The sequence below is a fragment of the Accipiter gentilis genome, chromosome 21 (genome assembly GCF_929443795.1).
Source record: "Accipiter gentilis chromosome 21, bAccGen1.1, whole genome shotgun sequence".
NCBI classification, from domain to species: Eukaryota; Metazoa; Chordata; class Aves; order Accipitriformes; family Accipitridae; genus Astur; species Astur gentilis.
Window position 1 is genome coordinate 1,681,858 of NC_064900.1, and position 26,335 is coordinate 1,708,192.

Sequence of the window (26,335 nt, forward strand, 5' to 3'; positions counted from 1 at the left end):
CGCGCGCTCGCCTCAGAGCTCCGCGCGGCTCCCAAGGGACGCGTCTGTCGTGTCAGAGACAAATATTACTCCCCCACGGGGCTTTCCCTCACGAGGTCCCCAAGAGGACCCCGCGCTAAACCAGATCTGCGCGCTATTTTCCAAAAAAAAACCCCAACCCCCCAAAAAACCACCTCACGTTTATGGGGCCCGACCTGCCACCCTCTAACCGCCTAAGAGCGGCGCGGTCGCAAAGAGACACCGGCGCTGCCACAGCCGGTGAGGCGCAAGATGCCGTTTAGGAGCCCGCAGCGGGGGAGGGAGGGGGCGGCAAACTCCGAGCCGTCGGGAAAGGGCTACCGAGCTGCCCCGCCGTTGCCCGCCATTACCCCGTCCCTGCCCGGCCGAGCCGCCCCCTCCCTCCCTCCGAGAAGAGCGCGGTCAAGCCCCGCCCCTCCCGCCGAAGAGGCGGGCTCTCTCTCAGCGGCGGCTTCCTCGAGCCCTCGCTTCCCTCAACGGCGCCTGCGCCGCTCCGCCGCCGCGCAGGCGCCGTTGAGGAGCGGGCGGGGAGAGAGAGGAGAGGAGAGGGTCCTGAGTGGAATCGCGGTGGCCGTTTCCCCGGTGCCGTTTCGGCCCCGTTCCGTCAGCGGGGCGGCGGGGATGAACCTCCGCCCGGCCCGGCTAAAGGGACGCGGGCGGAGGGACGCCGAGGGTCAGGCCGGGCCCTCAGCAGCCCCTTGTTTCTCCTCGGCGCTGTCGCCGGTGGCGGAGTCCCGCAGCCGAGCGGCTGCGGAGCGCCGCTGACCCGGTAGCCGCCCGCTCAGGGGCCCTGCTGGCCCCCGGGGCGGAGGGAGGGAGGGAGGGAGGGAGAGGGACGGTGCGCAGGTAGCGGGGCGGCCGAGCACAACCCCCCCCCCCCCCCCCGGGGGGGCGGGGGCCGTCGAGGCGGCCCGGCCCCCCCCCCTCCCCTCCCCTCCCTCCCGTTGCCTCCCCCGCTCGGTGGTTCGGCGGGCGAGGGGGGGGGGGACGCGGCCCGGTACCCGTGGGGAGGATGGTGAAGCCGCCTTCAGCCCCAGCGCCGGGCCGGGAGGTGGCCGAACCGAGCCGGAGCCGGGCCCGGGCTGGGCTGCTGAGGGGCTGAGGCGGGCCCCGCCGGGTGGTCGTTAGCGGAAGGATGACCACTCCCGCCCTGCTGCCGCTCTCCGGGCGGAGGTTGCCCCCCCTGAACCTGGGGGCCTCCGCCTTCCCGCACCACAGGGCTACCTTGAGACTCTCCGAAAAATTTATCCTGCTCCTTATTCTTAGTGCCTTCATCACCCTGTGCTTCGGGGCGTTCTTCTTCCTCCCCGACTCCTCGAAGCACAAGCGCTTTGACCTGGGCTTGGAGGATGTGCTCATTCCTCATGTAGACACCAGCAAAGGGGGCAAGAACCTCGGCGGCTTCCTCATCCACGGGCAAGGGCACGACGAGCACCGGCACAGGTAGGTAACGGCGGCCAGCGGGCCCCCCGTGGGAGCGGGACCGCGGGTGGAAGGGGAGATGCGTTAAAATAGGTCCTTCCCGCACCGCTGTCGCTCCTCGCTCCGGCATCCTCACGTCCTTCCCGGCGTGTATCAACTTGTGAGCGCTAGCCTTGTGTCCTCCAGCTGCCATATGTAGCTGTGGCTCCATGTTTTCTTTTCCGGCATGGATTTAGCCTGCTGGCTAGCCAGGGTTGGGAGGATAAATAGGAGCTCTCTTCCAGCGACCGGTTTATTTCCTCGCCCGAGCCCATTCCCTGGGTCGGTCGTGGAAGGAAGGGGGTTAAGTTCCGGCATTTGTGGAGACAGTGACTGAAAACCTGCCGCATCTTTTCTATAGCTTTTATGTGCTCACCCAAAACAGCTGCTTGTTGCTGAATAGTGCAGCGAGAACTTTGATCTGACAAAGACTTCATGCTGTGACCCAGAGACTGTCAGCCTGCAACACGCAGGCTGTGTGGATGGCACAATCGCCTCTTCTGGCCCTTAAAAATCCCTCGTTATAATGCTGTTCCAGACAATTGGAGGTGTGGGTGGCTAAGTTTCCTTGTTTGCGTTTGCCAGTGTAAAGAAATCAGAGATAAAATAGTAGTTAAGAGTAGCAAAGGTAAATGTCACGCTGCTCATAGCTTTTTGGGGCCACCTAAAGCTTTGTGCCATGCAAGCCTCTAAATGTTCAAGACTGGGTCATGTGAAGTTAAGCCTTCAAAACTGAGATTGAAAAAACTTAAATGAGGGTTATACAGTATGTTTGCTGCTAACATACTTTAATTGCTTAAATCCTACCCTAGTGCCTGGATCACAGGGAAGCTGACTGATCTTTCTTCACTGTCAAGGATGTGTAAAATGTGATGGTGATGGGTGATAAAATATATGCTCTTCCATACTCAAACTAGTAATACGGTGAAATTTAAAGAAAGGTTACTTATGCTGATAGTGTTCCTTTGAGAACAGTTTAAAATATATCCTGTTGACATGACAGAAGAATTATTTAAAGGTTATTTGTGCTAGATTAAAAGGACAGGGTATAATTGCCTCTTTTTATTCATGTGTTATGGGTGATAAAGACTACCTGAATACTATGGTATTTTTCCTTAAGGCATCTTTGCCGTTGGATGTCTTGGGGCACTTGTCATGAGCCCTTTCTCCCTAACGGAAAGGGCACGGATGCTTAATATTTAACAAGGATTTCTTTTGTCTATGATGTTAGTCACTGCTGCAGTTAAATGTTGCACAAAATATAGGTTTAGACATTCTCTAATACGCCTCTGAAGTTCTCATCTTTCACAGACTTTTTGTTTTTTGTGATCTTATTTCTTAGCTTCCCCAGTCGCTGTGGTGGTACATGCAGTCAAAATCAGGGTCTAAAATAGAAGACAGATGATACAAAAAGAAGAGTTAAGAAATTTTCAAAACTCCAGCTGTGACTGTTGTACCTTTTGTTGCCCAGTAGATGGGCTGTAGAAAAAGGAGTTTGTTGATGCCGATAGTTCTAGAGTGATGCTCTTGATTAACCTACTTATGTGGGTTGTTTTCAGGTTTCCTCTTTAAGCGTAATTACGGAGGATACAGGTTTAGTAATGAAGTGCGTACTAATTTTTTCTGTCCCATAGATAAGTAGTAACTTACAACTGCCGGAGCTAAATGCATTTTGCTTGTTTGGGATTTGTTCTTAAATGAAGCGGTTATACTGTCATCAGTTAACGCTTCTATGGTTCCTCCATTAGATATCAATGTGTGTACCTCCCCCCCTCCCCAAATTGTCCCTGTCGTGTCCAGTTTTTTATTGCTGCCTTTTGAGTTGTTATCTGAGCAAGAATAGATACTATTCATGTTGTTTTAACTCTGCAAACCATTGGATCACTCCAAGCATAACTTAACTACTAAAAAAGCCTGCCTGCTTAACCTGCTTGTAAGGCACTTGTGTGAATGCCACAATATGCATTGTGAAGCAAGGTTATGTGCTTTACTGTTGGAGCAACGTGTTTGACTTATTACCACATAGTATTATCAACAGGCTATTTGCTAGCTTGGAGCTGTTGTGGTGACTGTATTCCATAAATGAAAACACCTGTTGCCATTTTCATTGCTCAGTTCCTGCTCCTGGGTTGCAGGGACATTGACAGATGGTATTTTGAGGAAGTATAGGGTCTTCAGCATTGAATTCTAAATTACTTGTTATCTCAGTTTGGGATAGAAAACTTTCTTCTTACTATCAAGGAGCAAAGTCAAGTGGCAGCTACTCTGTAAGTGTTGCTTTTTGGATGGTGCTGAGGAGTTATGGTACAAAAGATCAAGAGAAATTAACCTACTGGTAATACAAAGGAGGATGCGGTCTAAGATGTGAAGTGTGATGATAGATTGACAAGTGCTATTTCCAAGAATTGTGGGTCTTCAGAAGAAATCGGATCAGAGATCTAAGGTCATATGAAATATATACTTGATCATGAAATGACAGGTGTGTTGATTTAGTGACTAAAGGAAAGTGTTTCTTCTGTGGATGCTCATATTGATCTCTATCAAATGATAAAACCCACATATCATTATGATGTTTCTCCCTTGGTGTATAGACTATAATATTTTAATGCTCATTTTCCCCTGCCCCTTAAATTTTGAGCTTTGTAGGCTATTGGAGGATATTCGTGTTTCCATCTTCTAGCAAAACATAGCAATGCTGTAGGTAGAGGGTTGTCATGCAGCCGTGCTTTAGTGTTGGGTGTACCAACAGTGGTTCTCACTGGACCTTCTCTGTATTCCTCACATTGCTTTCCCACCTCTTCCCCTGGGCCCCCTTGATGTTCTTGAGTGTTTTTATTATTATTGTTACAGTGGTTGCCCCTTGGCAATGTTCACTTTGCATCTTCCATTAACCTGTTGGGTTTTTTTTCTTTACCGCTCCTGTCCCTCTTCACGTCTCCCCTTCCAGCAATAAAGAGGGGGGGAAGCCCCACTCCCTTCCTGATGGTCTTAAGTATTTGTTCAAGGGTGACAGTGTCCTTGCCTATTGTCCAAAGAAAAACTACTTTCTTTTAAGAAGATGTTTAAAATCTGGAATAAAACTGCTATTTATGTTTTGGGGAATGGATGGCCTGTAGTGCAAGTTAGTACTTATTTTTAGCTGTTCATTTCATGGCTAAGCTCTTCATGTGCACTTGCAGGATAATGCATGAGGAATGGGTTAATACTGTTGGAAAGGTGTACCACAAAATTTTGCCTCTGGGAGGAGGGAGAATGGAAAAGACTAGTCCAGGACTTGTGAAGATATGTGCATACACACGCTTTTTAAAAATTGATTTCATTTCCCAAAGATGAATTTCTCTCCATTTCAAATAGGATATTGCAGAGGTTCTGGAACGAGAGCAGCACAGTTTTGAAGACACATCTTGCCAAACAAACTTGTGCGTCACTCAAAATTTGTTACACGGTTTTAGCTAACTGTCACTTCTCCTAAACTTCTGCATCTCCCCTGCCACACTAAACCACTTAAGGTGTTTCTCACTACCCAGTTAGTTTCCAGCTGTTGTAGATATTTTATTCTTCAGTACCAGGTCTGAAAGGTAGCTTTGGAACCAAAACAAAACATGCTTATGGTTTCTTGGCATCTCATGTAAATGAGTGAGAATGCAGATGTCCTGTAATCTTCTTGATTTATCATAATTTTTTTTAAATAAGATTATCTGTAATATGGAAATTGAGCAGACTTGTTTCTTTAATGATGTGTTGAGCAGTGGCTCTTTATATTACTTGACGAAAGTTAAGATCATTTCTGTGGTAAAAGTACATTAATCTTAAGGCAACGAATAATGTAATTTTATGAGCTCAAAGCTGCAAAGCCGCTTTGTAACAGCACTTGGACTACTGTTGTGCCAACAATTCAGTCCTTCAGAATTTGCAGAGCTGTATCTTCAGCTGCTAGATTCCTGTGTATTACTTCGAGTCATAATTCCTGCCTGTGTTTAAAAAAAACCAAAACACGCACCAGCCCTCATGCCATCAGATTGATAGCAGGTGCTGCTGATACAACTGACCACCTCAACTGCCTTGGCCTCTGTGTGTGAGTAGGTATAGATCAGTGTAAATCATACCTTTGACTTTGCTTCTGTCAAGCTAAGGAATATTGACTTCTGTGTTATGCAAAGATATAAGCTCAGCAGTCTGATATGACCAGTTTGGGGTCAGCAGCTGTATGGCAATAGTCTAAAAGTGCTCTTTCTTCTGTTGCTCAATATATGTTTGGCTCTACGGCAGTAGCGGCTGCCGGCTCTACTTTTAGGAGGTGAAAGTAACAAAAATTATTCTGAAGAGCTTTCAGTCTTAATTTCTTCTTTGAAATCCTGCATTTTTTAAATTTTTTTTTTTAAAGAAACATGAAAGGCTTAATATGCTGCTTCTGAATACCTTTATCTTCTCTGGTCTGTATGACTTAATTAGCCATAATAGAAGTGGGCAGAGGAGATAATTTAACCTCTATTACTCAGTGGGATCAGTGTCTCCTGTCATCCTCTGCCATGCCATCAAGTATAAAAGTGCTCTTTGCTCTTCCTTTCCCAACTTTACTTGAGGCGCAGCTCATTAGTGTAATTAAGAGTATTTGCTATTGTGACTCAGAGAACCTGGTTCTTCCCCTGAAAAATCAGGAGCCACTGTAGGGTCTGGGCCCCAATTCCTTCTCTGTCCAATTTTTCATTGCGTGAAATTGAGTCTGTCTTCAGAGTAGACGCCACAGCCTCTCTGAAATGTGGGCACTGAGTTTAAGCTGATCTAGAAGCAAAGCGTCTTTAGGGTGCAGGAGATACAGGTCCTTGTGGTGACACCTATGGAGCTGAAGAGGGCAGGAGTAGTAGCTTCTAAGTCGGGGTTCAGAAACATCTCCTATGTCTAGGGCAAAGAAGTCATTAACTGGTGTCAGCCTTCAGCTGTTGAAGGTATTGCCAGAACACTGGCTATCTTTATCTGGAGACTTTTCTCAGTTGGAGTTTTTAGTAGCCACATGTCATTCTCTATTCTGGACTCCATTTTGAGAAGAGGCTTGAGAAATGATGCTGGTACTTGAAGATTTTTGGGAGTATGATTTCTCTTGATTTCTTCTGGAATCCCCACATTATACCCTTAACCTCAATTTGAATTTCTCCTGAAGTTTTACTGGACTGTGGGAGAGGTACCCCCTTGTATTATTTCTAAGGTTCTGCTGAAATTAGTGCATTATGTTGTAGGCTGGGAAATGCTTTCATCTTCGAATTACAAAATGCAAATTCCAGACCATCTGTCTAGATATCCTCCCTCCTCCCCCCCCCATCTGCTGAACAGCCTACATCATATATAGAGTGCTGCTTTCTTCAAGTTATCTTGCTGTACTCCAGTTTGTCAAAGTATTTCCTGTATTATGAAAGAGAAGAGTCGAGAGCTGGTGTTCTCCAGTTCTTATCCTTTCCAGTTTAAAAAAAAAAAAAAAAAAAATTAAAAAAAGTTTTAACTTGTTGGTCTTCTGCATGATCTACACTTTGTCTACATGCTGGAAAACAATCAGGCGTGGGAAAACTGCAGAAAGCCTGCTGGCTGGGTTTAGGCCAGCTAGTGGGTGGGAGGCAGTAGCACTTTGGTTCATTCGAAGTTTTGTAGATTAAAATCTCAAAAGAACTTTAGCATAAATGTGGGTTGCTTTATGATGGTAGCAGTGCAGGCAATAGTAAGCAGCACGGCTAGTTGTGGGCATATTGCACTACAAGAGTTCTCCCATGTTCTGATCCTCTCGCTTTCCTGTAGAAAATACAAACATCTCGATCCTACTCAGCTAGTTCTGTGTTACGGGTTTTTGCTTCCTTACAACAAATGTATGTAAAACTAATTACAAGTTTGGTGGCGTCATGTGTTGTATGTGTACATGTTTTCATAACAATTGAACTGTGACTGAATGAGCAAAGAGGAAAAAAATTTGTAACTCCTTTCTTCTCTTCTTATGTCCTTCCCCAAGAAGCCCATAAAGTCCAAAACACAGTCAGTGCTTTTATTCCACCAGCCCACGCTTTCATTATTACAGCTCTCAATGTTGAGAAAAGCCTGGTCTGATGGGCAGGCAGCTGTTTTGCACAGCAGTTATTCAGGCTAACAAAGTGAGAACTTGAGGGCATGTGTTTGGATATAGCTTGTGGGATTTGTTCTTTTCCCTTTGTTTCCAGTTGCAGGCTCAAGCGAGTGCTATCATCTGTCTTAATTCATAAACTAGATTATCACTTAATTACTAAAATTCAGAGTTCTGTTGCAAGTTAACTGTTTGTGGGGAGACAAGTGTTCAACAGGCCAACAGGGTAGTAAGGCCAAGAAAGGGGAAAAATCAGTAGTACCTTTCTGTTGCTGCCCCAAACCTTGCAATAAAAAGTCTGAGGGCTTTAAATGTCCTGTATGATTGTAACTTTTCCAAAGTACCTGCATTTACAATGTAGTTATTTACCTCTTATTTGATCAATATGACTTCTGCTATTTGTCTTCAAATTCAACAAATAGATTTTACTTTATTATCTTACTGTATTGAGAGCAAATACGCTTATTTACGGAGCGGAGGGAGATACTGGGACAAGCTTCGAGAATTGCTAAGTTCTTGTAATATATGTTTGCTCATAAAATTTGTAGGCTTTTGATTCCTTTTGTCTTTATGTTGTTGTCTGATCTAGTGTCCTGTACCGAGCAAATTGTGTAGCTTCATCCATTCACTCCAGTAAAGATCTGGAGGTCTGTATTATTTGTATTATTTAGTATTTGAAGGTCTCAAAAAAAAAAAAAAAGGGGGGGGGGGAAGACAATTTTCTGTGGTAACTTCCATTCTTGTTTTTTTGAGTACTCAACCAGGTATGCTGTTGTTTCTAAAATTTGGGGAAAAAAAATAAAATTGAGAAGATGTGGTTTAGGTTATTTATTAACCTTCTTTTCTAAGCTAGAGGCTGCTTTTTAAAGGTATCTTTAACCTTGTCTCCTAAGCAAACAAAGCTTACGTGGCTGTGCTATATGTTCACCTGCAGGGCTCACTGACCCTGTTCTGTTCTCTATTCCATCTTTATCCTCTGTAACATCTATCAGCAGCAAAGGGTGACCTGTCCAAAAGTATGTTTCTGTATCTTGTGTGTATCTCAGTGCTGGGTGAAAGACCTTATATAGGGACAGTGCTGAAGGAAGATTCACAGCTATGGGCTGCAGAGTCATTTGTGGTACTTGGTCTGCTGCTAGTCAGTCTGCACAAGTGTACCTCTGAACCAGCTGCAGCTCATGTCCTCTGCTCTTCACCGATCACTGGAGAAGGGTGGTTGGAAATTAACCCTGTGGCAGGAAAGAGCTGGGTTTTATGGGGTGCCACTAGCGATGGGGTGCGTTACTGAGGCAGTAGGAAACAGGACAGAAAGCTAAAGGCCATTGATGCATGAAGTATGGGGATATGTTAGTTCTCCTCCTTACAGGATTTATTTGCCCAAATGTTGACTTGTGTTTGTGATTCTGTCTTGCTGCCTTAATTTTTTTGAAATATTTTTATTATGCAAAGTCATGAACTGGATTACCTTGCATATGGTATTCAGCATTAGTTTCATTAATGTTTTATGTGCTTTCTTACGTGGTAGTCACCTCTTAAACCACCAGATGATTTTGCAAAAGCTTCTCCATCTCCTTGCTGTAGTGCTGCCATTGAGGCTTACAATGGACAGGTAGCTATTTTCTATGATGCTATTCAAGAGAGCAAGTTTGAGGTTTTCATTTGGCTTAACATTATGTAATCTGATCAGTATGGCATGAGCAAAATTACAGCTTTAAGGGAGTGCGTACGATGCAACTATTTTCTTGCTGTATAATGATTTAAGAGCTCGTAAATGAGATTACTTTGTGTCTATTAACACCAGCACACAGGAATGTCAATTTTCACATTTAATGTGTGCTGGTAGCAACTTGGAAGACTTTTGCAAGATGACATTCATCTCAGCTGAGGTTTAGTACTGTTTGTAGGCCAGCAAGGCATTTGAAGTTTGCACAAGCGAGCTGCATAAGTAGTTTCTCCCTCTCATTAATTTGTTATCCTTTTTCTCTGGGATCTGCTGACATGTTTTAACTGCTGAAGTGTACACTCAGGCCACTTATGAGCAGGTGACCATCAGTGGTAAATCAAACATCCGTTTTACTTTTTATTGGATCAAACTGAATGTGCTCACAAAGGGTAAGAAAAACATCTCGTCTGTGGGAGTGGCATATCCCTTAAATCCTGCAGTGGGAAGGGGAGGATCACATCTGCCATGCTCTTGCTCTGAATATCCTGCTGGATAAGTAAACTTGTGCTGAATACACTGGGTTGTACTCATGGTTTAGGTTTGTTGGCTCCTAAGAACAGCTTTACAGCACGTGCTGTTTCTTCAGCAGACTCTTCTGGATGTGTAGTATGCCTTTACAAATGCATTACATTTTGAGTGCTATTTCCTACTTTCCCTATGCAAGTTAGGGAATCTGCTTTTGCTCCAGAATGCTTGCATCCTTTCTGTAGTATATTTAAAAAAATTAAATCCAGAGCTGACTTTCTGGAGGACAAACTTCCTGCTTGTTTTCATTACTTTTATGACATAAAATTTGCTCTGTGCTTTAAAAACAAAACTTGAAAAAACACCACTCTCTGGGCTTGAGATGGTGAAAGTAGTGGAAAAGATGCTTCTTAGAGAAGAGGGCAGTTATTTTCCTGGATAAGATACGATGTTTTTCTCCCCCCTACCCCCCCTTTTTTTTCCTAAAGAAAGAGAAAATTCAGTCCTGAAAAAATGATAGCGTGAACTAGTTTGACTAAGAACCATGTTTCTAGTGACCTTTTAAATCTCTTGTTAATCGGGTTTATCTTGGAAACAATGAAGACTGTTTAATTCTAAACTTAATAATTGCAAATGATGCGAGCATGTGTCTGTTTTCCCAGTGCTATAATCACACATCCTTAGTTTCCTAAAGGCATCTGTTCTGCTGTCGTTGGCTTCTATTTGAGTGGAAAGTGTTCTCCAAACTATTAAGTAACGCATGTATTGAATTCTGAATTGCAATGCACAGTGTTCTGTTCTGGAGAAGAAAATACTGCAGAGGGGTAAGTGGGCTCTTCTGCATCATGGAGTTCTGATGTTATAAAGGGTGTTCAAGGAATTCAAATTTCTACTTTTGTGAATAATGCTACCTTCTAGAGACAATGGAATCCACGGCAATTAAAATATTAATGAGTCTGTGAAACAGCCATTTTCCAGTAAATAGGAAAAATCAAAATAAATGAGAAATAGTGCTAAGAATTAAAACAAATTTTTAACTTTGGTTTTATCACTATATCTTGCACATTATTTTAACTGGTTGTTGTTACTCTGAACTGTTAAAAATACTGATTTAGATACTTAAAAACAGTCAAGTTGGATCTACTAATTGTTATAATTGTTAAGCTGGTCCAGATCAGGGCAGTGAAAAGTTCATAGAGTATGAATGTTATGCCTGTTTCTGTGTGAAATGAATTACTAATTCACATCCCAGATGATGGAAGGGAACTTAACTGTACTGCACTAACTGTCACCCTGATAACAGAATTTTTTTTTTTTTTAGTTTTATAACATGTCTGGGAACTTTCTTATACTGAGGGACTGATACCTATGGAAGGATACCAAGGTATCTGTATATGTGATATCTATAAACCGCTTAGTGAAGCTGTTAATCAGTTGTCACTGCTGTCATTTCAATACTTGCATGTGAAACTTTAAAACCAATGGCTAATGAGGTGACTGATTTTTCCACTGGAAGTTTTTATAAATAACTTCTGTTATGAACTTGGTTCAGCTTTTTCTTATAGTGATACTGGTGAACAGAATGATTGGGAATCATGCAAAGTTGTACTGGTAACCAAAGGAAGCTCTTTTTGAGGAAAAAAAACCCCAAACAAACCACACCAAAACCCACCAAAAAACCTTACCCGAAACCTAACAAAACCCCCCACATCACCCCATCATTCTTGGTATTACTTGATGTGAAAAACAACAACAAAAAACTAGTGATGAAGAGAACCTGGAATACTTCTGGCTGGCTTTTACCCAGTCCTTTGTTGGCATTGCAGCATTTGGTAGCTGCTTGCTGGCCAAAGTAGACGATGGGAACAGATTATTGACTGAGTCAAATGCCTTATGGTGACTTTGTGTTTGTTAGGAACACAACATGTGAACCCCAGGTCCTTGGTTTGCTCTGGTTTTTGTACATTTGCAGTCTTTTGATATGTTTATTTTGGTTTCTATAAATCACTTGAGCACTAATTTTATTCAGATGGATATGCTATTGGAGTTATGCATAGCTGTTTGCTTGACACGCCCCGTCCCCTCTTTAGACATAATTTTCTCAGAATAGCATCTGGCCATCACACTACAGTGGGACTAGATCACCCAGTCTACTGCTATTACAAAGAAAAATGAGGCTTGACATATTCGTGTCAATTTGGCAAGATGCCTGAATCACTATGCTCAATGAAATATGTGACGTTTCAAGTGGTAATGTAACCTGCAGGAACACTTGCAGGAGAAACTTAGGGCACTGCAAAGAAAATGCCACCTTTCCTTGGTCTGGGAGGTTCAGATACTGATGCAAGTCACCTGATCGATCCCCAGGACAAGATTGCAATTTAGTCCATTAAGTTATGTAATTTTATTCAAAATTTTTCATACTCTAGAATTTGCTGGTGGTGATCCTGGAAAAATTTAGTATGCCTTTTGAGTTTGAAAGGAAAAAGACCCAAGGAATTATCTATGGAGCTTCCTTTCATACACTACCAAGTAAACAAATGAACAACCCGCCCGAACTCCAAAGTGGTGTGTATGATTTTTGAGTAAGTCGTAATTACTTGCTGTTCTTTGCTTCCCTAGCAATTTTGTTTTGAACCTTCATGGGTTCGTAGTATGGAATTTTTAGAAGAAAGCAAACTATGTAATATTGTCTAGTGTTCTAGTAACTAGAAAATATGTGGAAGCATAAAAAAATCAAAGTATTCCTTAAATTTGATACTTAACAAATTCATTTTTCTATCTGACTTCTGTTAATAAGAAAAAATTCTGGAAACTGTGCAGACTGCAAGTAGAGTTCTTCCAAGCTGCCTTGAAAAATTGCCTTAAACTGCACCAGCCATAACCTTGCCTCACTAGCTTTCAGTTGGGTTCAATAATGCTTAAAATAGAATGTCTTTTGAGATTTAGAAAGCCTTATGTTTACATCAAACTGTTCAAAAACATTTGTGGCAGATGGTTTTTGGTGTTATATTTTCAGTTTTTGCTCTACCTCTCCTTTTTATAGAATCGGTTGCTTATTTTTAGTAATTTGACCTTACTGTTTTCAGTTCAGTGCTCAACAGTTGAAATAAAACAGGGCTGTGAAGGTGGCAAGTGCTGTCCAATGGTCGTGGAGTCTGAGACATCACTATCTTCTCTGCTATGTGGAGATGTGAAGGCTGAGAGGGGAGGGAAGGATAGGAGGAATTGGATGGAAGCATAACCTGGAATTTTTTCTTATGTTCCTCTATGCCGTGCTGTTTTTCAGATCAGATACCCTTTGCCCCAACCTTTCTCCCACAAAGGCTAGATGTGGTCTCGACATGTTGTGGTGATGGATGGCTAATATGGCCTCGTGGTCTTTTAACCCATTAAGAATGACTGAACTTTAACCTCTGAGAAGCAAGGCTAAATAAAAGTCTCCATAAAACTTAAGAAATCCTCAAGAAGGGAAGCTACACTAGGCTTTGACAGCTATCTTAAATACCATGGTTTGTGTTCTTTATTTTTTTCTCCCATCCCTTCTTTCTGGAATCCAAAACAATAATGACTGAAGGTGATGTTTCCTAGTCCGAGTGCTTGATTTTGCAGCATCTTTAGGTTTGGAAAGATCTTCCAACTAATATTAACTTCCATGCATGACCATGGCTGCAAGGATGTGGCATTTGCTACAGCATTGATCTTCAGAAATAGAGTCTTTCTCTATAAAGTTGCCATGGGTATGCATTTGGCATCTTCTAGCATACACAGAGGTTCTTCAGGCAGGAGATACACAGCAATTATTTGCTGGCTTGTGCAGAGAGACTTGCCAGTCAGGCTATTTACTGAGGATTGGTGTGCTTACCAACTCAATGAGTCCCTGCTGGCCTGGAAGGTGTAAGGTAAGAAAATATCAACCTCCTTTGATTCTTGGAGTGGGTTGATTCTTGATCTTGCTGAGTCAACATATTCCAACTCCCCCTTTTTTTCTGAGATTTTTATGCCTTTTGGAGTCAATATTTTTCTCTTGAATTAAGTTGGTGTCTCAGCAATTTCACTCTTTTTCCTACCTTTTGTGGCTTACAGCTGTGAAAGTATCCTGTCATAAAGTAACAGTTTGGTTTTGGTGGAGCGGAGCCCAAGGTCACACTGGACTTTGGGTTGTAAAGAGTCGAATCTCTTGGTTTGGTGATCTTGGGACTACATCCTTGTTTACTCTGGACCAGTATGTTTGAAACTATTGGGTCTGAACTTCTCAAAATAAACATGATTTTGTTGCCTACAGCCACTGAAGGAAAGAGTTGTGGGTTGTTTTCTAGTTCCAGAGTTTCCATTAGTCAAATCAACAATGTTACTTTGAGTCATCTCTTTCTTAATTATGTACTGTTATATTATGGATAACATTTTTTTTAGGGAAATGACCTCTTTTACATGAAGGAGGTAAGAAAGTTGCCGTAATCATTTGAGTTAATGAAACAGATTTTAATTTAATCTTAGAGGAATCAGACATACGACTACAGCTGTCCATGAGCTGCATTTTGTTGCTGGGAATTTAGAAAGTTGACTACAGCAATGGTGGAGAAGGAAGAAAATTGACTTTACATGCTGGATGTATATGTGATTGTATTAAGCAAATTAACAGAGGAAGATAACACAGTGTGTACTATGTACTGTTTATAAAGCTCTCTGAAAAATCTGAGAGTCTGTTGATGAAGACAATTCAAAGGTCAAATTGCTGAGACATTTTATATCCCAAGCTCTTAGGTTGTTTTAGGTTCATGTTCTGGGCTACGGTGCTTCTGTGTATTTTCTGTCTTGGTCATGTCAAGAGTATTTTGTGTCCAACTCATCTATTGTTGCATACATCTAAACCCTGTATAGGTAGTCTGTAAAACATTTTAATATTAAAGTATTTCACTGGTACTGGAAATAGCACTGATAGCTGTTAATCAACATTTCATTGCTTTAGTTTAATCTGTTAATTTTATTGTAGGTTTATGAAAAATATCCATGATAGTTCTAGATGTACTACTATACTAGAGTTCTAGATATATACACACTGCTGAAACATTGCTCGTTTGCTGTATTTTCTTTCACTTCTTGTGTCCTGACAGTATATTTATTGCAGATGCGTATGAACAAAGATCTGCTCGGCAGTTCCCAAAGAATGCCAAGTTGTCTTTAACTGACTTAGTTGTAATGTGTAAGAGTATTTTACACATTACAATCTCCTCTTTTATACTTTTTTTTTTTTGCTGTCTGTTGCGTTTACCATCGTGATGCTAACATCCTTACCTTTTTTATGGGTCAGTCATTCCTTAGACTACTGTCATGGAGACACACGCAATCAAATCAAGCAGGTGTTAAAACCAGATTTTATTCTTCAATAAAAGAGGTTGGTTAGAACTCTGATAACATTAGTGAACCACAGGCTCAATGATGTAAGGGGAATTAGTACTACACAGCTGACTTAAGAGTTCTTAAGGTTTAGAAATGATGACTCAAAATGTGCATATCGCTCACCTAGATGAGGGCTCTCAACCTCAAGGAGTTACCTAGGGCAGCGTCCCGACCCGAGGGGAGAGTCCCTGACTGCAGACCCACTGCTCCGAGGAGGACTGGCTCAAAATGCCCTCTGGAGGGGCCCCATTTATACCCTCATTGTATCTGGCCTGTGGTCATAGATGGTCATTTTAATCCCCACTGGCTGAGGGTCAACACTTTTCTATTCCTGATGCGTGTACCTGTTGACAGTAACGTGGCGTCACCGGGCAGTTCAGCTTCCAACCCTTGGCTTCTGGGTTTTTTCCTCTCTTCCATGGCCAGAGAGTTTTTACTTTCTGTCGGGGCGGGTGTACTGGCCACAGCTATGTGCTGGATTTTACTAACCTAGTTGGCTGTCAACAATATTGTTAATTCAGTTGGGAATACATTGCAGCTGGGAAGGTGTCTTTTTGAGAGTGAAGGTTATCACTCATTTTCTCTGCAGTTTGCTCACATATGAGGAAACTCCACTGCATAATTTATGGTAATGATATCTACATCCTTGAGGATATTCAGAAGCTCTCTGGACATGGTCGTGGGCAACTGGCTCTAGGTGGCCCTGCATGAGCAGGAGCGTTGGACCAGATGACCTCCAGAGGTTTCTTCCAACCTCAATATTTCTGTGATTCCGTGATGAGAACTGTATTCTCCTCTGAGGCACAGAAAACTGCTTTCCGTATTCATAAGTGTACTGAGCTCATGTAAGTGTGAGCCTTGCATTGTTATATTTTTTTGGGTGGGGAGTTACCGATCCAGTGTTGCTCTTCTAGTCTTTTTTACATGGAAAAACCCCTAACACCTAATTATCTGTCTCTTGAATCAAAATTGTGTAGTTTATTAGCAGGGTGGATTATTTTAATGTGGAAACTTATTAAAAGCACCTGGAAGGCTAAATAATTTGTCACACAGTTGTCTTTCATCCTCTGCTTTATTGACAAGATTAAAGAACTTTGGGAGTAATGAGATACAGTTTTGCTCTGTGGAACAGTGCAGATTAGACTGTACGTCATGATTTCCAGGTATTTTGTTGCTCTATCTTAGTTACTGTTTTGGCTGATTTGCTAAGTAGAGAGGTATAAAGCTCTGCTGTTCTTTCCTTCTAACCAGTCCCAGGGGTGCTGTATGGGAGAAGAACTTTTTTTAGAGTACTTTTAGAACTTCTTTTAGAGTATTTCTATTTTAATTAATCCAATATTACTGTTAAAATTATATCCACACTGCAGTCTGTGTCCTCTCATATGAAATCCTTTTGACTCACAGTATAAGTGCTATATATATATATATATTTGTTTTTTTCCCCTGAAATAAGTAAGGAGTGTGTTTAACAATGGAACATTGCCTGCGGCTCCTGTCCTGTCTGGGTTTTTCTCACAACTTGTCACAAAATACTTTCTGAAAGCTATTGATATTCTGAGACTGACTTAAAATTAATTTTTTTTCCCGTTGTTGCCCCATAATTCTTCCAGTTTCCGTGAAGCAGGACTACATTTTAAACTGCTGCCACATAGAGGGAAGGGAGTGCTGGGGAGTGGTGTGATCCTGGCAGTCCTGCAGTGCAAAGAGCTGATCTGTGTCTTTCAGATAAATTAAATGCTGCTCCCATGCCACAGCAACGCTAATTGACTAGCACTGATGCTGTATTAGCCAGGTGGGTTATGCATAACTGTTTCTTGGTGGTGAGAGGAGCAAGTCAAGAGAAATTGCTGTAGATCTGTGTTTCGACTAAGCTGCACACCCCTAGTAGTGTTGTTCCCCTGTAACGAAGAGCTTGTATCAGTCTTGTGGTAGATCCCACAGTTTTCCTCTTCCTCTTCAATCTCTTTGCCATACAACATTTTAGTGCATGGCTTATGGTACCTTGCATGTTGACTACCTTATTTTAAACGCACTGATATAGAGGTATCGATTTAACATATAGCTATGTGGTAACAATTATAGGTGGAGGAGAAAGATAAATCTGAGCAGTACGCCTGAACTTCCAATACGATATTTAAAGCACTCTTGCTTCTGGCATGTGCCAAGCAACTCTGGCTGGGCGAGTTAAAATAGCATTATGGAAATGTGGTAGCTTCCATCAACAGAACATCTGTGTGAGGGTACTCACTTCGTTAGAGCTCTGTAGGACCTGCCAGGGGGTTTCCCATGCAGAAAAGTCTAGTACCATCTGCTTACCTGAAAGTTTGCCATCTCTGAGTCTACATTATACACTGTTTGCTACTTTCACTTTGCAGTAGCCTTTCTCTCTTTATGTGTATTTTTGCTGTCAACTTATTTTATATTTGAACAATTGAGAGTTTTGGGGCTAAGACTGTCTAATATCATGGCTATTGCCTTAAATTGCTAACTTTCTCCAGCTGTTTTTCTTCAGTCCGTGGGAGTCTTGTGGTTTACTGCTGGAGATCAGGCTGTGCAGAAGACTCTTGGTATAAAAGGAGGGAGCTACCATACTTGTTGTGGTACCCCTTTTGAACACAGACATGAGGAAGAGGACATTGCTTCAGTTAATACAATTCTCATTTTTCCAGTATAGGGGGTGGAAAAGGGAAAAAAGTACCTGATTAGGAACAGGAATTTGGAGGAGAAAATTGGGCCAGGGCCTTGGTCATGGTGAGGAGCAGCAATTAATTTGTTTCTTTGGAACCTGGAGATGGTAACTGCACACAGAACAAAATAAAAGGGGGTGGGATGACTGTGAAATAGTGCCTTTTGCTTTCTGCCCCTTTTTCCCTAAGTAGAAGATGATCAACATTGTTCATCTGAGGTATAAGAAGAGACATTGGCTGAGTGAACTATTGAAGACTAATCAGAGTGGCCTTGGGGAGACGAGACACCTGAAGCAAGTTGGTGCTCAGTAAGGCAAAAATAACATTTGGGATGGTGGGGAGTGACTCTTATCTGATGGAGGAAGCAGTATCATTGGGATAAACTAGAGGAGAGGAAACCATATGGCTGAGTGAGAAGATAGAGGTGATGGTAGATGAGGGAATGACTGTGGGTAATGGCCATGTGAGTTTGTATGCAGAAAACGTGGTCCTTGTAGCTTGGGCTCTAATTTAACATCCCTAAACATGCAGGTCTCTAACACCTGATGCTCATTTCCTGTTCTGCTGTGTCCCCAGCCATTTAATCTTGCCTATATCCTTGCCCCAACAGCAGTGTTTGGGCAGTCAGCCAGTTAGGAGACCTGATTTGGCCTGAAATGATTAGTGATTTTTTTCAGCTGGCTCAGCTCACCACTGGCTGACTGGCTTGTTGCCTGGTCTCCCGAGTACCGGCATAAGGAGCAAGGGAGCTTGCTTTTGCAGGGCAACTAAAGCCCTGAAACTTAAAAGAATGATTTGCACAGAGATGGTGACTGATACAAGGAATATAGACTTAAAATACCCTTTATTATGTAAATCAATATTCCAACTATTATTGTTGATTGTATTAATGCTGTGGTCATACACAACCAATCTGTAACCAAATAAATCAGCAGCATGTGTGGACATACAAGCATCTTTCACATGCTAGTTGACTTGTTTCTACAGAACCACTAATTTTCCAGCCATCAGTGACTCACTGCAGCATCACCAGGGAGGCTGCATTTCTGTGCACTGGCTGGCTGGTGATCAGGAGAGGGGACCCGTGCTGATGGTGGGCAACTCTTACTCATCCAGGGATATTCTCTTACCAGTCCACGCAGGTGGACTTCTCTACGTGGGGCAGACGGTGAAGGCAGTGTCATCTCCTCTCCGACTGGAAGTTGGGTCTGCAGCTGGGTCTCCTCCGAGTTTGTCACAAGAACTTCCCAAAGCTTAACCTGCCACAGCTCATGCTTGCATTGGTGATCTCTGCTCTAGATGGTGTGTGGGCAAACTGTCCAGTCAGTTTGTTTATCTCACCATGGTTTCATCCAGTTGTCCTCAGTTTCCAGCAGATCCTTGCCTTTTACTGTTGGCTTTGACTGTTTACCTCAGAGCTCTACAGTTAAATTTTATTTCTTGTTATACCAGTCACCTTAAAGCTACAATTTACACATTTGTCTCTGGCAGGCTCTGTTAAGGGAATGCTGTGTGGACTAATCTGTAGAGAGAAGATTGCTCCTGCTTCTTTACCCATGGTAGCTTTGGGTGTCATCTGACCCTACCATCAGCTAATTCAGGGAGCTAAGTCCATGCAAAAAAGCTCAGAACAAACAAATGCCCAGGAGAGCACTACGAAGCCCCCAGATAGTCTAACTGTGTTAAGACCGTCAATCAGTTCACCAGCCACTGACAAGTGCCAGAGCCTGGTGCAAGGCTGAGTGGGACCTTTCACTTGGCAGTAGCTAGGTATTAATCAGCTTAAATATAATGTGAAACTGTAGCTGAAGTCTTTTTTTTTTTCCTGCTGCAAGCTGATATGTGTGAAACCCTGTCAAGGTATTTTTTTCTTCCTCTGTTGTTGACCTACATAGTAACTGATAGCAGGAGTCTGTCATCCTCTGAGTGCAAATGGTGGAGTCTCTTATGGGTGTAAATCTCCAGTCTTAACCATTTTGTATCACTAGGACATTAAAGTGATTTTAATAATTTTTAGTGATTGCTGCTTCTTAGTTTCCTTAAACACCCCCTACCCCCAAACACAATTCTATACAGCAAAAGTTTTTTGGCACACCTTTTTTCTTTTCTAGTGTCCCAAGCTCTGTTCTTAGGGTTACTTACTTCACACTTTCAAAAGTCAGCCTAATATTACTGCTCACAGTAATATTTTTTTCTGATTGTTATTTGAAACTAAATGAAACTTTGAAGCTCTGTTCTTAACAAAATAAAATCAAGTTGATTATAAAAGTGAGTTAACAGAGGTGTTCGCTTTTTAATTGTGTTGCTTGAAAAGTCTTCTTGGTCTGTTTTATGGTTTGCTTGGTCTTTTTTTCAAAACAAGAGTAGATCAGGGGTTATCTTCTTTCTACTGTTGTTCTTCCTGGACTCGCATGTTTAGTGTGGGTGTTTTGGGTTTTTTTTGGGGGGGGCAAATTCTTTTCAAGTATGTCCCCTCTTGTTCTTTCATTTTAGAACAAGCTTATAATGTCTACATGGAATGTCACAGAAGCATTATCTGTCCTGCCACATGTGGAGGGTGAGGCTATCCTGGTATATTAAGTATTTAATATGTTTATATTTAGCACTTCCCATTGCAAGGAATTAATGCAGCTTTCTCTGTGACATTCTTACACAGTGATTTCAGCAATCCTTTGATATCTGCTGGAGAAAAGTTTTCAAGCTGTATCTTGTGAAGGTAAACAGCTAAAGTCCTGTTTCTCTTGCTTAAATGTTCTCTCATATATTGCTGTTTCTCTACCTCAGGTGAAATGTTAGAAAACTCTTCGTAGCTTATTAGTCAAACTAATATCACATGTTCTATTACTGAGCTAAACTATCTGGACAAGAGCATGCTGTAATCAATAGATGTGCTAAGAAATTCCTTTTCTTTACCATGTGGGTATGCAGAAGGAAAAGGAATTTCTCAGCTGGTTAAGGCTCCTATTTAAAACTTGTTCAGTTTCTGGAGGCTATTTGGGTCCTTTCAGTCACTGCTGAAGATTTTCTGCATGCCTCCAGGAACCTTTTTTTCCTCTTCTGGGAGTATCATGTGCGAAAGGGGGATTTGTAATTCTGGGGCAAAGAAGATCAGGAAAGAAGGGAGAGCAAGGATGCTGTGTGTGATGCACATATATGATTGGAGTTCCGTTGTTGTCAGTTCATTCTTGTTTCTGTCCCCATCCCCTCCCAAAATTCCTGGACAAGTGTAAGGTTATGAACCCAGCATTCCGTCTTGGCACAACGCTCAGGCGACGTAGCTAGTACAAAGGGTGAAGGAGTAGCAAGTCAGCACTGTAGTGCTGAAGACATAGTGCAAGTTTCCCTAGAGCATATACTGAAACAATTGCTGGTGTTGTACAAAAAGGGACCCATGATTCATTTTCTTTAGGTAAAAAATTATCTAAGAATTATATTTTTGAAACACCAAAACTTTACATTCCAGAGAATGTTAAAAAGTAGTGTATGAAGTGCCAGTTCTGCACTTGCACATGCACCTTTAATATGGCTCTTCATGTGTTCAAAAGGGTGAGAATTAAGGTGTAACAGAAACCAGTAATCTCATTGGTTTTCAGGTGTTTGAATCTATAAAACTAGCCACCTAAGTCTGGCTAGCTTCAGGATTCTGTTTAATATTGGTCAGCTTAAGTAGGACTGTGGTTTTCCGGGGAAAAAGTTGCTATCAATGCAGGTTTGTTTTTATCATTGTGAAAAATGAGTGTTTACAAATACTTGTTTTTCTTTATTCTACACAAAATTAACTGCTGTAAAGATTGTAGCATGATGACCTGTGAGAAAGATGAGTTTTGAGTGGTATGGAAAATACAGTAATGCTTCAGACTCTGCAGCAACTTTTGTGATATATGCCAAATTGTAGAATGCACCACTCTTATTTTCCTTCCTGGCTTGTGTTGCTGGGTTTGTCTCTTTGGGTTTTTTTTCCTATTGGAAACTTAGTTTTTGGCAGTAGTAGCAGACTGGACATAATATTTAAGAGCTTGCTGCTGTGTAATGGAAGTGATCTGGTTCCTTTTATTTCTGCTCGAGCATATGCTTCAGTATCTGATCTGTGCCATCAGCATCAGCAGGACTGCTTTGTCCTATATCTAAATGTGCTTATTTGTAAGATGTCTTCTTTAATAGGAAGCAGAGATGATGCATTGCTCTTGCATGAGAACCCAGTTCATTGCTTTCTCAGTATCACAGGACCAGCTATATATTATTCTTCCTTGATCAAACTGTCTTTTATAGCAATAAATAATATAGTAAGATGTTTATCCGTACTGTCCTAGACTTGACTGTGGAGAGTAGAGTGTAAATACATTGCTACATAGATATCTAAACTTGTACAACAGCAGTGTTTTCAGCAACCTAGAGTGATACCTGGATACCTAGAATGGTTTGTAGTAGAAAATTCTGTGTTTCGACATTGTTAATTGTAGTAGCCTTCTGCAGTTTTGAATTGAAATTATCCTACTAGTGTTTGGTGCTGTTTGAATACCACATCAAAATAAACTCTCTATTTCCAGTTTGTTCTTACTATCTTGCTAATTTCTAACTTTTTATCCTACCCAATTCTCTTGTTCGATACTGATTTCTTTTTCTGTTTTTTTTTTTTTTTATTCCTATAGTTTATATGTATTTTTCACTCCTGCTTCTTGTAAAGTTCTTCCATCTTCATTACTAAGAAAGAAAAAAAAGAAATATGTCTCAATGGGGTACTAATTGGAAAGGAAGATATGATGCTCCAGTCAGTATGGTGCTGGGAGACAGGAACATATTTTAAATGCTTTTACGCAGGGCCAGTAGCAACATTATTCTTATTCAGGCGTCCTGGTAAAACATGAAGAGATCTTAAATTTCATAACCTTTTAGTAAGAATTAGGCTTTTCAGTGTCCTTTTCTAGAAGTAAGATTGATTCCTTAAAAAAAAAAAAATAATATTTTTTCCTCTATATTAGCATTGTAAGTGCTTTGACAATCAAATTTAAGACCTTGTTCTGCAGAGTCTTAATATTCTGCACAGAAGTAATTAGCTGCAGCTGTTAAATGAAGTTTCTTTAATCAGCAAAAATTCTGAAATAATGCCTGCTTTTGATTATATGTTAGTGCTGTGAGGCAAATGTAATTGTATTCTCTTTTATATCGTATAAGCAGAAAGGATCTAAATGAGATGCGTTTGATAGAGCTGTAGTGATTGAAAACTCAACATTGTTGAACTTTATGCCTCTATCGCTTTTTCTAACGAAGTGTTTTCGTACCTGAATGACATTAAGACACTAAAAACTGAATGAGTTTGCTTATATGTAGTTGAAAACTTGTAAAGTGTTATGTGTAATTTATATTTTTATTTGCTCCTCACTAATGAAAGTTGCATTCGTTGCTGTTGTAGTCTTAAAGTATCATATTTCTTCCTGAAATAGTTGATCTGCTTCGTCTGAAAATCTGTTTCAGCTGATACTGTAACTACAAAACTAAGAAATTTCATATGAGCTTAAAATGCTTACGTAGTTTCTAGTGACCCTTCTTAGCATTGACAAATGCCTGGCTGCTAATATGAATGCAACTGTTGGAGTGTTTGCAGAAAGGATCTACCTTTCCTTCATAGTAAAACTGAAGCTGACTATACTAGCTATGACAGGTCCCAAGAAAGCCAGTAACTTGAGCTTGGTGCCCTCCTTTTTTGAGTTGACACTTGGGATTACATGGCTGCTGTAGACAGAGGTGAGGAACACATTCCTTTGCTAATGGTCACAGCACTTGACAAAATCTCAAGATAAATTTTCCCAATTCTGCTCATGTTAACATTCATAACATGGAAGCAAATAATTCCTGAAGGATGACCCCTTGTCTGGATGTCTTTTTTTTTTTTTTCCTCTTCAGAAGTTACACATATTCTACATTTGATAGTGGAATCTGTACTGTTTTGTTCTGAACTGGAAGCTATGTTTTGTACTTTTTATTATTGTAGTAAAAGAAAACAAGAGACGTCTTATATGCTAATGCACTTTGTTAATGAAGTATTTAATTGGGTGTATTACCTTATGATGATTTATGAAGATTCTGGCTACGTTACAAAATCTTATAAAAGATACCTAACAATACCACGGAATTTTTTGGCTTGTAGTTTTGCGGAGGGCTTGGCCTTCATGCATAAGGGATGTGCTTCAACTCTTCACTCCCTTCTGCAAGTTCTATGTGCCCATTCAATCTGTGTTTTTGAAATTCTCTCTAAATATATTCCCCAAGGGTTTTACTTGTCCTCATTCCAGAGCTGCTGCCAAAGGCCCTGCCTAAATTACAAGACAAAGGAAAACAATTGGGTAGAGACAGATACAGGAGTAACCAGCAGCAGTGGCCTTTAATGATCAGCATGGAAATCTGTGAATTAACATATCAGACATCTAGAAGTGGCCATGTTTTCTTTCTGTTGTGCCTAGAAAAACACATATAATGAATTGCACATTCTGCGGAAGAAAAACACCTGAAAAGCAACGTAAGGTTGCAAGTAGTTAAGTAGATTGTCTTCCTAACAGAATTGCTGGATGAACAGAACAAGATCCAGCTCTGAGGGCTTCTGACTGTATGGGTTAAGAAAGACTGCATTTAAAATACCTGGAAGTTAAGCAGAAAAATTTAGGTGTAGTCACGTTCTAGGAAATGGGAAGAATGCCCAGACACCGGCAATCTGGGCAATGGAGAAGTTTCCACTGCTGAACAAAAGATGTGGGAGGAAGATTAAAAGTTAAGTTACAGTTCATTTTGCTTGAAGGTGACACCCAGCTATCTACAAAGAAATGTCAGAGACTGAGGTTTTGGTTTAGACAAGAGAGCAGATCTGAAATAGGATCTGTGAGGTGCCGTCATAGAGATGAGAGTTTTTGAGAGCAGTGACGAAGGTGGCTGAAGGCCCAGATTCATGGTATAAGACTTGGCAGCAAAAGGGATCAATTAGGGACATCATTATTGCACGTAAGCGGAAGGAGATTTTGTTTGGAGTAGGTCTACATGGAATTTAAGAAGGGGTGTTTAGGATTAAAGGAGAGTGCCTGTGTCAGTTTGATTCTCTCCTCTCCCTGGTGTGGCCTGAAGAAGTTGAATGATGCAAGTGAGGAGGATGGGTGTTCAGAGTGACAGCCGTGCCTTTCTGGAAGACCAAGGACGTAAGCTAGCAGAGCCCTGAGTTGGTACAAATAATAGTAAAGGAAGGCAGGAAACAGGAACATGAAAAAGGTCAAGGGGGAGTGTGATGGCAAAGGTAAAAACTTCTGAAACTTGATGGAGAGGGATAAGAGCACTTGGATAAGGAGTCTGTCTCATGTTCCTTGTGCTTGAGGAGCAGTACCCATGTCATATGCAAATCTAACCACTTGCTAGAAATAAATTCCACCGTCACCTTTGTCTAAAAGAAACCACTTAAAGAATCTGCAATTTGGGTTAATTTTCTGGACAATGAGGGGCAGTATTTATATCTCCAGTGTCCTTGTGTGTCATGAATGTATCTTCGCCAATACTAGGAGAACATGATGGGGTTGTAATATGTGTGGATGTTATAAAATCGTGTATGCTGCAAGACTGGAAGGAAAAGCAACTTTTGTAATTAACATGTGAAATGTTTTTTAGGCACTGACTCCCAAAGATTTTTTTCTTTTTTTTTTTTTTTTTAATTAGTGCCTACCTTTTTGTTTCACCGTGTCTCTGAAAGTAGCCTCTGGTTGAATATTAAACTTGACAAAAGGGTAGAAGTTCAGAATTTCTGCACAGAGGTTTGTTTCTGGGTGACACAAATCTTTATGTGCTTCAACAGTTCTTGTATATCTATCTGCTGAAAATCCAAATGATAATGAGCTGCTTGTCCTTTTGCTATAGTGACCCAGTGTTCTGCTTTTTAGTGTGAGAGAACAGTTGCTGGTGGCCAGTTTTCTTGACTCCATTCTAATTTTTATTTTCTTTTTCGATCTCGAATCTTACAAAGAAGTTTGAAAGCATTTTTGGTTTTTTTGCAATTCAGTTTCTAGAGAGCCTGTTGTGTCACAGCAGATAGGAGAGACGCTAAGTCATTGTCTTGGCAAGTGAAGCTTTAGTAGCTGCTAAGTTCAGAAGGCTCACTACTGGGTGCATAATTAAAGCACATTAAGTTTTGGTTAGTGATTCGGTTATTGAGTGTTATAATTTGTGGTCTTTTCTGAATGACACTTAATTCGTGGATGCTTTGAGAGTGTACACTGTTCCTGCATAAGCAGCTGGAATAGTTAATCACAGTGTTTAAAAAACTTGCACCTGTTTCTGGTTTCAGATTCCAGTTATCAGGTCTATTTATGGTTCTTGCTGGCAAAAATAGTCTAATTACAGATTCTTTTAATATTGCTCGTTTTGAAGTAGCTACTGCTGTAGTTTCATGGTACTTGAACCTCTGTCTTGAGACTTTAGAGTAAGTTGTTGGGGTAACTAGAAGGAAGCAGC

The 26,335-nt window shown here is 41.3% G+C and overlaps 1 protein-coding gene across 1 annotated transcript in view; it reads left to right on the forward strand.

Moving 5' to 3' along the window:
• Positions 1 to 531: 531 nt before the first annotated feature.
• The window catches only part of MAN1A2 (mannosidase alpha class 1A member 2), a 138,089-nt gene continuing 112,285 nt past the window's right edge, over positions 532 to 26,335 (forward strand). Inside the window, exon 1 of the mRNA XM_049824720.1 lies at positions 532 to 1,461. Coding sequence (XP_049680677.1) covers positions 1,154 to 1,461 — 308 coding nt within the window. The 5' untranslated portion in view covers positions 532 to 1,153. The remainder of the gene's footprint in view (positions 1,462 to 26,335) is intronic.